Source organism: Octopus sinensis, linkage group LG1 (assembly GCF_006345805.1).
Source record: "Octopus sinensis linkage group LG1, ASM634580v1, whole genome shotgun sequence".
Taxonomy (NCBI): Eukaryota; Metazoa; Mollusca; class Cephalopoda; order Octopoda; family Octopodidae; genus Octopus; species Octopus sinensis.
The window spans coordinates 115,909,384-115,922,082 of record NC_042997.1 but is presented as its reverse complement, the minus strand read 5'-3'; the positions used below and the strand labels follow the sequence as shown (position 1 = coordinate 115,922,082).

General features: G+C 37.9%; 1 protein-coding gene and 1 long non-coding RNA gene across 2 annotated transcripts in view; both read right to left on the bottom strand.

The window, feature by feature from the left end:
* The window catches only part of LOC115221249 (T-box transcription factor TBX1), a 73,329-nt gene extending 70,573 nt beyond the window's left edge, over window positions 1-2,756 (bottom strand). The window contains exons 1-2 of the mRNA XM_036503510.1: window positions 2,726-2,756; window positions 1,412-1,757 (exon numbers count right to left, since the gene is read on the bottom strand). Of these exons, the coding sequence (XP_036359403.1) occupies window positions 1,412-1,757; window positions 2,726-2,756 (377 nt within the window). The remainder of the gene's footprint in view (window positions 1-1,411; window positions 1,758-2,725) is intronic.
* Window positions 2,757-3,481: 725 nt separating this feature from the next.
* LOC118766369 lies at window positions 3,482-8,196 on the bottom strand. The gene is made up of 3 exons (XR_005002304.1): window positions 8,186-8,196; window positions 5,743-5,750; window positions 3,482-3,606 (listed from the first exon to the last, which is right to left on the bottom strand). It is a non-coding gene; the product is annotated as an uncharacterized LOC118766369 (long non-coding RNA).
* Window positions 8,197-12,699: the final 4,503 nt, after the last annotated feature.

Here is a 12,699-nt window from a genome sequence, read left to right as displayed (position 1 = left end):
ATGACTATATGGGCGTCATGAACTCTTCATACTCGATCGTGAATGCTGACGACGGCCACGACGGCCACCGCGATGGATTCTGGGTGAGGACGACAACAGCGGTGACGACAATGACGATCAAATTCTGACATGTGACTTTCTTCTCCCTTTTTTTTTGTCAATTGTCATTGAAACCATATTGCAAAGAAAATTACGAGAAATTGATCCGTTAGCAATTAAATTAAATGGAATTAATAAATTTATACGAGAACATTAATCTTGATTTAATCAATTTTAATAAACTTCAATTAGAATTTTCTAATACTCATCCGAATCATATTTTCACAGCTTCAAGATAGCAATAGTCAGAGATCATCTTCACCATCATAGCCATCATCGTCATCATCATCATCATCATCATCACCATCATCATCATTATCATGCTCATCATCACCGTCATCATATTCTTTTCTACTCTAGGCACAAAGCCCGAAATTTTGGGGGAGGGGACAGTCGATTAGATCGACTCCAGTATACAACTGGTACTTAATTTATCGCCCCCGAAAGGATGAAAGGCTAAGTCGACCTCGGCGGAATTTGAACTCAGAATGTAAAGACACACGAAATACCTATTTCTTTACTATCCACAAGGGGCTACACACAGAGGGGACAAACAAAGACAGAGAAACGAATTAAGTCGACTATATCGACCCCAGTGCATAACTGGTACTTATTTAATCGACCCGAAAGGATGAAAAGCAAAGTCGACCTGGGCGGAATTTGAACTCAGAACATAAAGACAGACGAAATACCGCTGAGCATTTCGCCCGACGTGCTAATGTTTCTGCCAGCTCGCCGCCTTATCACCGTCATCATATTAACCATCCTCATCGTCGTTGTCCTCCTCCTCATCATCATCATCATCGTCGCTATCACCAGTGAAATACAGTAAAAGGAAATTCCATTATCGACAGATTTATTTCTAAGTCATTAAAATGCGTGCGCATGCGCATGTCCGTACGAGTGAGAGAGAGAGAGAGAGAAAGAGAGAGAGAAACGAAAAGAGAGAGTGTGTGTGTGGTCCTTATCTGTGTGTGCGAGTGTGTGTGCAGTTTCTATGTGTGTGTGTGTGTGTGGTGTATATATGTGTGTGTGTGTGTGTGTGTGTGTGTGTGTGGTGTATATCTATGCGTGTGTTAGTGTGCGTGTGGTGCATATCTATGCGTGTGAGTGTGCGTGTGTGAGTGTGCGTGTGTGTGAGTGTGCATGTGTGTGGTGCGTATCTGAGAGAGTGTGTGTGTGTATGGTGCTTATCCATGTGTGTGTGAGTGTGTATGTGTGTGTGGTGTATGTGTGTGGTGTTTATCTCTGTGTGTGAGTGGTGCATATCTGTGAGTGTGTGTGTGTGTATGTGTGTGTCTGTGTCACTTACCTTCCTGCTTTCGTAACGATCATTTCTGTACAAAGTTTATCAAACTGATCCCATAAGCCTTTAGACTCCAGTTGTACGGTAACATTACACAATGTCGAATGTAAAGGTTTTTTAATAGTTTCCTGTGTCCCGTTTGGTGTAGGCGGCGCTTCTTGGGCATTTCCAAGTTTACTGCAGTCATTTTGACCGCTTGTTGCAGGAGATCCAGCTGTTGAAGACTTGCCGTCGATATCAACCGATTCCAAATGACCACCACCACCTCCTACATCTGACTGAGACAGTTGGGACGTGTCTAACCGAGGAGGATCGTAAAATGGCCGTGTAGTTCCAGCATTGATTAAGCAAGCTGCAAAGATATAAATAAAAAAGAAATTCTTAGAGAACATCAGAACTTTAACCAATCAGAATTGATACTTAATCCTCCAATTAAAATACAAACCTAGAAGAACGCTGCTGCGTGTGAATTACTCCCCACCCCCTTGTAAGCCTAGTACTTATTCCATCGGTCTCATTTGGCTGACCCGCTAAGCTACGGGGACGGAAACAAACATACCAACAACGATTATCAAGCGATTGTGTGGGAGAACAAACACGCGCGTACACACACACGATAGGATTCTTTCAGTTTCCGTCAGCTAAATCCACTTATAAGGGTTTGGTCGGGCCGAGGCTATAGTAGAAGACATTTGCCCAAGGTGCCGGGCAGCGAGATTGAACCTTGAACCATGTGGTTAGGAAGCAAACTGTTTACCACGCAGCAACGCCTGCATCCGTTAAAGGCTTTATATTAACGTATGTAGTGAAGCATGGAAAATGATATATTGTAATGTTACTTCTAAATAGCACTAACTTAGAATGATTTTATTATCTAAATGAAGTATATTTATAATGTTTGGTTGGTCTTTCTATTTTTAATAAAGGATCATGGAATATCTAATTTGAAAAACTGAAGCGAGGAGGATGAGATAAGACTGTGTCTATCTTTTTTGTTCGTCTACCATAAGAGAGGGACACTTCTCTTGGTTCCACTCCCTCTCTCAGTCGAGAGGTCTTTGACATGCAAGCTATTTGGCGACTCCCGCTAGTGCTGATGCAACATAAAAGAGCACCTGTACTGGTGTCGCATAAAATTCACCGAATACACTCTGTAAGTGGTTGGCATTAGGAAGGGCATCCAGCAATAGAAACCATGCCAAAACAGACAACTGGAACCTGGTGTGGTCCCCAGCCCTACCAGCTCCTGTCAAACCATCCAACCCATGTCAGCATGGAGCACGAACGTTAAACGATGCTGATGGTTAATATTTTAATCACTTTGACAAATATTGAAGACAATTCTAGACATGTTTCAGTGCTATTAAATCTCCTCAGCAATGTTCAATGACTAATAGTTTAATCATTTCGATAAGTATTGGAGACAACGCCGGACATGTTCCAGTGTTATAAAACCTCCTCAGTAAAGCACAGCCGTCACATCATTACTAAAGTAGTGATGAAAGAATCTCTAAGTAGGTGTACAATATAGTATACTGGTAGGCGTGAACAAGTTAGCATATAAATTATGTCTAGACTCGCTTAACTATTATTTATTACGTTCGGTTTGCGTCTCCGAGTAATTAAATATCAGTCATTCATTTCTGACTATGTTAACTTTCCACGCCTACTCGTACACACAAAATCGGACATTAACGCATTGTAAGGAAGCTTTTATAAGTTATGTTACCAACATAAGCTCAATGCATAAATAAATCCTATCAAATTCTGGATTATTTTGGAAATTGGTTTAAAATATAGACAGTATGTTATTTCTGAAGAAATTTAATCACGAAATAATAATAATAATAATAATAATGATAATGATAATGATGATGATAATAATAATAATAATATAATAATAATAATAATAATAATAATAATAATAATAATACTTCTTCTTCATTATCATCATCATCATCGTTTAACGTCCGTTTTCCATGCTGGCATGGGTTGGTAGAAAGATCAACCAAACTTTCTAAATATACTTCATTTAGATAATAAATTTCTTCTAAGTTAGTGCTGTTTTCAAGTTTGACTGGAGACTGCCAAGCCAGGAGGCAGCACCAGGGTCCAATGTGATCTGGCAATGTTTCTACAGCTGGATGTCCTTCCTAACGCCAAGCACACTGAGAGTGTAGTGGGTGCTTTTTACGTACTACCTGCACGGGAGCCAGTTAGGCGGCACTGGCAACGTCCACGTTCGGATGGTGTTTTTAACGTGTCACTGGCACAGGAGCCAGCCAGGGTGGGGAGGCTGGCATCGACCACGTTCGGGTGATAGTTTTTTACGTGCCACCGGCACGAGGAGCCAGTTAGGCGGCACTAGCATCAGCTAAAACTATAATTTCCATTTTTTATTGTGATTTTGATTTTAAATATTAGATTTTACTTGACTTATTAGGTCTCCTCAAGCATGGCATGTCGCCCGACGATTCAAAGGTACTATTTAAATGGGCTGATTATGCGACACTGGTATAGGCTACGGCTGTGATCTCACTTTACTTGCCGGGTCTTCTCAGTCACAGCATACCTCCAGAGGTCTCGATCTCTTGTCATTGCCTCTTTGACGCCCAACGTTCGAAGGTCATGCTTCACCACCTCATCTCATGTCTCCCTGGGTCTCCCTCTTCCACGGTTTCCTTCCATTGTTAGGGAGTGACACTTCTTCACACAGCTCTCCTCATCCATACGCAGCACATGACCATACCAGCGAAATCGTCTCTCTTGCACACCACATCTGATGCTAACAAAATTGCTAGAGTTAGTTATAAATAATAAACTTCTCTGTTGACATCAGAACTCAATTAAAAAAAAAACTTTCAGCGTGACACAGGATAAAAAATAAATTGTTTTCGCCTTTTCGACATAGATTTTAAACCAAGATAATTACCACGCTGTTTAGATAATTTTAATTTTCTACATTGTATGTGCAGGTATGGCTGTGTGGGCAAGAAACTCATTTACAACATGGTTTCGGTTTCAGTCCTACTGCATGGCACATTGGCAAGTGTCTTCTACTACAGCCCTTAACTGACCAATGCTTTGAATGTATTTGGTAGGTGGAAACTGTGTGAATACTTATCGCATATAATATGAGGCGTTTACTAACCGACCGTCGTAAGAGCCACAACTTAAAAACCGAGAAAAACGCAAAGCTTGACGACTTTCAGAATGCTATATCTCGGCAAGGAATGAAGTTAGGAAACTGGTTTTGGTCTTAAAATGACCGTGAAGACCTCCTCTAATCATTTCCCCTAATTATTTATTTATGTATCTGAAAGATAAAGCAATAACTGCATCTTTCTCATTTTGTAGGATATACCGGTACTATGAAACAATGTATCGCATTGTATATTTTAGCCATAATGCCTAGACAAAAACATACAGAGACCACCCACCCCACAAAGGTATTGTTTGTGTTTTAATATATCAAAGTAGTAAGATAATAGCCCATTATCATTACGATGGTAACGAGGAATATTACAAAATGAGCCATAACACCACGAAAAATTATAAAGGTGCTGCTTCCTGGCTTGCTAGTCCCCAGTCAAACCATCCAGCATAGAAAGCGGACGTTAAACGATGATGATGATGATAATGAAGAAGGAGGATGAGAAGTAATAGTAGTAGTAGTAGTAGTAGTAGTAGTAGTAGTTGTTGTTGTTGTTGTTTCGTGATTAAATTTCTTCAGAAATAACATACTGTCTATATTTTAAACCAATAAAATGATAAAAATGATATTTTAACTGTTATTGATAGAGCGTGTGTGCTTACGATGGTGTGTTACTAAACTCTCCGGTCCGAGTTTGGGTGAGCGAGTGTCGTGTCAATAGCGTCGAGGTACAATTTTTTTTTTTCAGCCGGATTTTCGACCGTATTGCAAGCCTCACCGGTTCTTCCTCCCAACCATTTCAGATTCTAGACGTCGAGACAAAGAATATGATTAACCTCGAAAATGGCCAGCGTGACGCTTATGGCACTCTGTTACTAAACACTTCATATGATATATAATATAATTAGAGAGAGAAAGAGAGATAGTTGACTTTATTAGAATTTTTTGGAAGAGCGGCTCTCGAAGCACAGAGCACATAAAGCTATAAACAATAGGTGAGAAAGCGAACGATAAAGCCGTGGGAATGTGTATTTGACAACTCAGCACGTCCATTGGAGGGGGGCCTTTTGCCCGTATATATATATATATATATATATATATATATATATATATATATATATATTCATAGATTAAACGTGTGTGTGTAACTGTCTACTTTCAAATTTTTGCTGTCATTTTTAACTGTTTCATCTCCACATGTTATTGCCGTTGCTGCTATTGTTTTTAACATCTCCTGACGATCGTGTTAATAATATTATTATCATTGCAGCCGTTCTTAGTGTTCGTGTTGATTAGTTTTGATTGCTGTGAAGTGGCGTACTTGTTTTCGTTCTGAGATTTTCTTTTGTTTCCTCTCGACAGCAAACACTCCGAGTCTATAAAGATTGTATTATACATATACATAAATGTATATATGCATATATACATACACACACACATACATACACACACACACATTCATACACATACACACACACATATATAATATATATAATATATACATATATATATAGGTATAATATATATATATATGTATATATATATATATGCATATACATGTATATATGTATATACATATATATATACACACACACACATGTATATACACACACACACACACACATACATACATTCATACATACATATATATATATAACATATATATATATATACATATATATATATATATATATATATATACATATATATATATACATATATATATATATATACATATATATATATATATATGACGGGCTTTTTCAGTTTACATCTACCAAATCCATTCGCAAGGCTTTGTTGGCCCGAGGCTATAGTAGAAGACACTTGCTCAAGGTGCCTCGCACTGGGATTGAACCCGAAACTATGTGGTTGGGAAGCAAGCTTCTTGCCACACAGCTACTCCTATACATACCTACACACACACAAATATATATACACACACACACACATACACACACACATATATACACACGTACACACATATATATATATATATATATATACATAAACGCACACACACACATACATACATACACATACACACACACACATATATTATATATATATATATATATATATATATATGTGAACACAGGCGCGCTTACACAGATACATGATGAAACAGGCGCTCCAATCAGTTTTACTCTGCTATGTAAAAAAAAGTCCAACGCTCACCCGCCACCCTTAATTACCGCTCTTTTCACCTTGGCTAATTGTTTCTCTCTCGTTTCTTTATTTCAATGTCTTTTGCATATCCTTCGGTATTTCCACAGCACATCGCTACAGCTATTGTTGTTTTTGCTGTTATTTCTATTGAGGATAATGCTTCTGTTGCTACTGATGATGATTTAACAGTAATCTTGTTCTCGCTGTTGGTATTTTTTTCTTTTTGCCTACTTTCTTCAATCTTTTCTTGTTTGGTGTAAAAAAAACAATTAACCGACAAATAGTAATTACACAATCGACTGCAGACCAGATGTTTGTTTCTTTCAAGTTGAAATCACTTTAAATTTGAAGGGACATTCGTTTGATACAAGGACGAAAGCATTCAGACAAACTACCGTTATCTTTTTACCGTTATCTTTTAATAATAGTTTCGTTTCTAACATAGACACAAGGCTAGAAACTTATGTACAGAGAGGTTATCGACCCAGCACATGACTGATACTTGATTTCATGGAATTCGAAAGTATGAAAAGCTGAGTCGATCTCTTCGAGATTTGAAATCAGTGCGTAGGTTCAGACATGGGTGTGTGTTTAAGGGAGCTCATTTTGCAAACCATGTGGTTTGGGGTTCTGTCCCACTGCACGATACCCCGGGTAGGCGTCTTCTACTAACAACCCTGGATGGACCTATATCTCATGACTTAACTTGGTAAATGGAAAGTGTGTGGAAGCCCGTCGTATGAGTGTGTGTGTGTGTGTGTACCCCAGTACTTATTTTCTAAGCCTGGTGCTTATTCTGTTGCTTTTACTTAACCTATAAGTTACGGGGACATAGACACTCCAACCCCGGTTTTTAAGCGGTGGTGGAGTACTATCTCAGAAACACACACACACACACACACATACATACATACATTCATACATACATACATTCATACATACATATATATATGTATAATATATATATATATGTATATATATATATATGCATATACATGTATATATGTATATACATATATATATACACACACACACATGTATATACACACACACACACACACCATACATACATACATAATATATATATATATACATATATATATATACATATATATATATATACATATATAATACATATATATATAATATACATATATAATATATACATATATATATATATATACATATTATATATATATATGACGGGCTTTTTCAGTTTACATCTACCAAATCCATTCGCAAGGCTTTGGTTGGCCCGAGGCTATAGTAGAAGACACTTGCTCAAGGTGCCTCGCACTGGGATTGAACCCGAAACTATGTGGTTGGGAAGCAAGCTTCTTGCCACACAGCTACTCCTATACATACCTACACACACACAAATATATATACACACACACGCATACACACATATATACACACGTACACACATATATATATATATATATATATACATAAACGCACACACACACACATACATACATACACATACACACATATATATATATATATATATATATATATATATATGTGAACACAGGCGCGCTTACACAGATACATGATGAAACAGGCGCTCCAATCAGTTTTACTCTGCTATGTAAAAAAAAGTCCAACGCTCACCCGCCACCCTTAATTACCGCTCTTTTCACCTTGGCTAATTGTTTCTCTCTCGTTTCTTTATTTCAATGTCTTTTGCATATCCTTCGGTATTTCCACAGCACATCGCTACAGCTATTGTTGTTTTTGCTGTTATTTCTATTGAGGATAATGCTTCTGTTGCTACTGATGATGATTTAACAGTAATCTTGTTCTCGCTGTTGTTTTCGCTTTTGGTATTTTTTCTTTTTGCCTACTTTCTTCAATCTTTTCTTGTTTGGTGTAAAAAAAACAATTAACCGACAAATAGTAATTACACAATCGACTGCAGACCAGATGTTTGTTTCTTTCAAGTTGAAATCACTTTAAATTTGAAGGGACATTCGTTTGATACAAGGACGAAAGCATTCAGACAAACTACCGTTATCTTTTTACCGTTATCTTTTAATAATAGTTTCGTTTCTAACATAGACACAAGGCTAGAAACTTATGTACAGAGAGGTTATCGACCCAGCACATGACTGATACTTGATTTCATGGAATTCGAAAGTATGAAAAGCAGAGTCGATCTCTTCGAGATTTGAAATCAGTGCGTAGGTTCAGACATGGTGTGTGTTTAAGGGAGCTCATTTTGCAAACCATGTGGTTTGGGGTTCTGTCCACTGCACGATACCCCGGGTAGGCGTCTTCTACTAACAACCCTGGATGGACCTATATCTCATGACTTAACTTGGTAAATGGAAAGTGTGTGGAAGCCCGTCGTATGAGTGTGTGTGTGTGTGTGTACCCCAGTACTTATTTTCTAAGCCTGGTGCTTATTCTGTTGCTTTTACTTAACCTATAAGTTACGGGGACATAGACACTCCAACCCCGGTTTTTAAGCGGTGGTGGAGTACTATCTCAGAAACACACACACACACACACATACATACATACATACATACATTCATACATACATACATTCATACATACATATATATATATATATATATATATATATATATATATATATATATACGACGGGCTTCTTTCAGTTTCTAACAAATCCACTTACAAAGCTTTGGACGATCCGAGGCCTATAATAGAAGACACTTGTTCAAGGTGCCACACAATGGGACTGAGCCCGGAACCATGTGGTTTTGGAATCAAACTTTTTACCACATAAGCACGCCTGCACCTATAATCTTCACAGATTATAAAATACCGTTATAGCGCGATGACTTCTGTAAGAAGTATTATTTCCGTGTATAAACACAGCTCTTCAACATAATAAAGAGAACTGCGAAGGAGTGATGCTAGAGTTGTGGAATCTTGCATGCATTAATTCAACTCCTCTTATAATTACCTGCATTGTTTCTTTCCATATAAAGTCGCATCTGACTCTTCAAAGAAGACTTCAAAAGTACCTAATAGCGACTTCTCTTGAAAATGGACAAAATTTGACATCGTGGTGTTAGTGAAAGCGCATGCCTCAGTGCGCGAGGTTGTGAATTCGATTCCCGGACCGGGCTGCGTGTTGTGTTTTTGAGCAAGACACTTTATTTCACGTTGCTCCAGTACACTCAGCTGTAGAAATGAGTTGCGACATCACAGGTGTATCGGCCACTTTGCCTTTCCCCTGGATAACATCAGTGATGTGGAGAGAGGAGGGTAGTATGCATCGGCGACTGCTGGCCTTCCAGAAACAACCTTCCACGGACTTGTGCCTGGGGGGTAACTTTCTAGGTGCAATCCCACGGTCATTCATGACCGAAGGGAATCTCCACGCATATATATTTATATGCGTGTGTGTGTGTGTGTACGAGTGAGTGAGTGTGTGCATCTTTGTGTGTGTGTGTGTGTGTGTGTGCATGCATATATATTTTCTCTTTCATCTTTTACTTGTTTCAATCATTAGACTGCGGTCATGCTGGGGCACCGCATTGAAGAATTTTAGGCGAAGGAATTGACTCCGTTATTGATTTTAAGCATAGTACTTATTCTAGCGTCTCTTTTATCGAACCGCAAAGTTACGGGGACGTAAATACACCAACGCCGGTTGTGAAGGAGTGGAGAAGACAGAGACAAAGAAACATACCCACTCACTCTCATACATGTGTATATATACGACGTGCTTCTTTCAGCTTCCATCTGCCAAATCCACTCATAAGATTTATATCGTCAAACATATAGATATGCAATTAACGGGGAAAAATGATAAATACTTGTATCATATTGTATATACATGCATGTATATTATAGACATATATTTATGTTTGCTTGTGTGTTATAAGAACAATTTAACATTCAATTGAAAAATTACTCAGTCCATTTGGTAGGTGTAAGCACATGGATAAGTTTCTTTTGTCGAACTGGAGGACACCACCCGCTCCAGGTTGAGTTGCCGTCTCACCGTCTTTGACATATTTTCTGTTATTTTGTTCTATACCAGCTGCATTAATTGTGGTTTCTCCAATTAGGGAGGATGGGGGTCTCGGTTATCCTGTTTTCGTTCCATTTTTTACATCAACCTTCTTCGTTGCTTTTCTTCTCGATTTTTGTCTTGTTTTTGAATTTTCTCAGGGTCCGGCGTCCTTGCTTTTACAATATATATAACGGAAAGGCGGTGATCTGGCAGAAACGTTAGCACGCCGAGGTCGACTTAGCCTTTCATCCTTTCGGGGTCAATTAAATAACTACCAGTTACGCACTGGGGATCGATATAATCGACTTGACCCGTTTGTCTGTACTTGTTTGTCCTCTCTCTGTTTAGCCCCTTGTGGGTAGTAAAGAAATAGGTATTTCGTCTGTCCGTTATGTTCTGAGTTCAAATTCCGCCGAGGTCGACTTTGTCTTTCATCCTTTCGGGGTCGATTAAATAAGTACCAGTTACGCACTGGTGTCGATCTAATCGACTTAATCCCTTTGTTTGTCCCCTATATGTTTACCCCCTGGGGGCAACAAAGAAATAAATATATATAACGGGTAAGGCGGCGAGCTGGCAGAAACGTTAGCACGCCGTGCGAAATGCTTAGCGGTATTTCGTCTGCCGTTACGTTCTGAGTTCAAATTCCGCCGAGGAATTTCATCTTTACGAGGTATATAAATTAAGTACCAGATGCGTGCTGAGGTCGATCTAATCGACTGGGCCCCCTCTCCAAAAATTTCGGGCCTCATGCCAAGATCAGAAAAGAATATAATATATCGGATAAACACAGATCCCGAAAGATCGTTTGCAGATATAATGGCGCACTTTATAAATATGCCCAGTTAAAGTATCATAACAGCATGAAACTAGTTCTTTCGGCCGCATAGAATAATTTTTTGTTGATTCTACCTATATTAGATCTATCTATATATCTACACACACACACACACCACACACACACACACCACACACATATCTGCCAAAAGTGAGGATACACAAAGTAAGCCAGGATAAATAATTTTCCCTTTTCTTACGACTTTTTGCCCTCAACTGTTCTTCATTACACCCATTTACTTATCATTTGATTTGTAATGTGGTACCTTATTCTGAAACAATCCCCTGCTAAAGTTACCAGACTGTGGAGGGTCCTTACGACAATTACCGAATAGGGATGGGTATATTTGGCTCAACAGATTAGGTTGCTAATGTTTATCCTAAATTGCTTGCTTTAAGAGCAAGAAGCGAACTACACACACACACACACACACACACACACACACACACACACACACACACACACACACATACATACATACATACATGCACACATAAATACACACACACACACATATATATATATGTATATATATATTAATAACAATTATGCGCTGAATACAACGAAATAAGGTTACACTTCAAAGAGCTTTATCCAGATAAGGACTCGGCCGTTATTGTTGTTTTTGTTATTGTTACGTTGTTCGTGTCGAGTCGTTATCGTTGGTTTTTGCCTCGTTTCTGTTGTTATTTTTCTTGTGTTTTTTGTTATGGCTGCTGTTATTCTAATTGTTGTTGTTTTTTTATGTGTGTTTCCAACAGAAAATTAAATAGAATATCTTCGCAGACAGTTATGCAAGTTGATGTATTTGTTCACTGACACTTGCATACTTCCACTTCTGTCTCTCTCTGTCGTTCTCTCTCTCTCTAAATCCCCTTTTCTTTTTCTGTCTGTATATATATATATATATATATATATATATATACACACACACACACATATATACATATATATATATATATATATATATATATATATACATATACATATATATATCTATGTATATATACATGCATATACACATATCTATGCACTATATCTACATATATATATATATATATATAATACATATATCTACATAGGTATATATATATATATATATATATATATATATACCTGTATATACATTATAAATA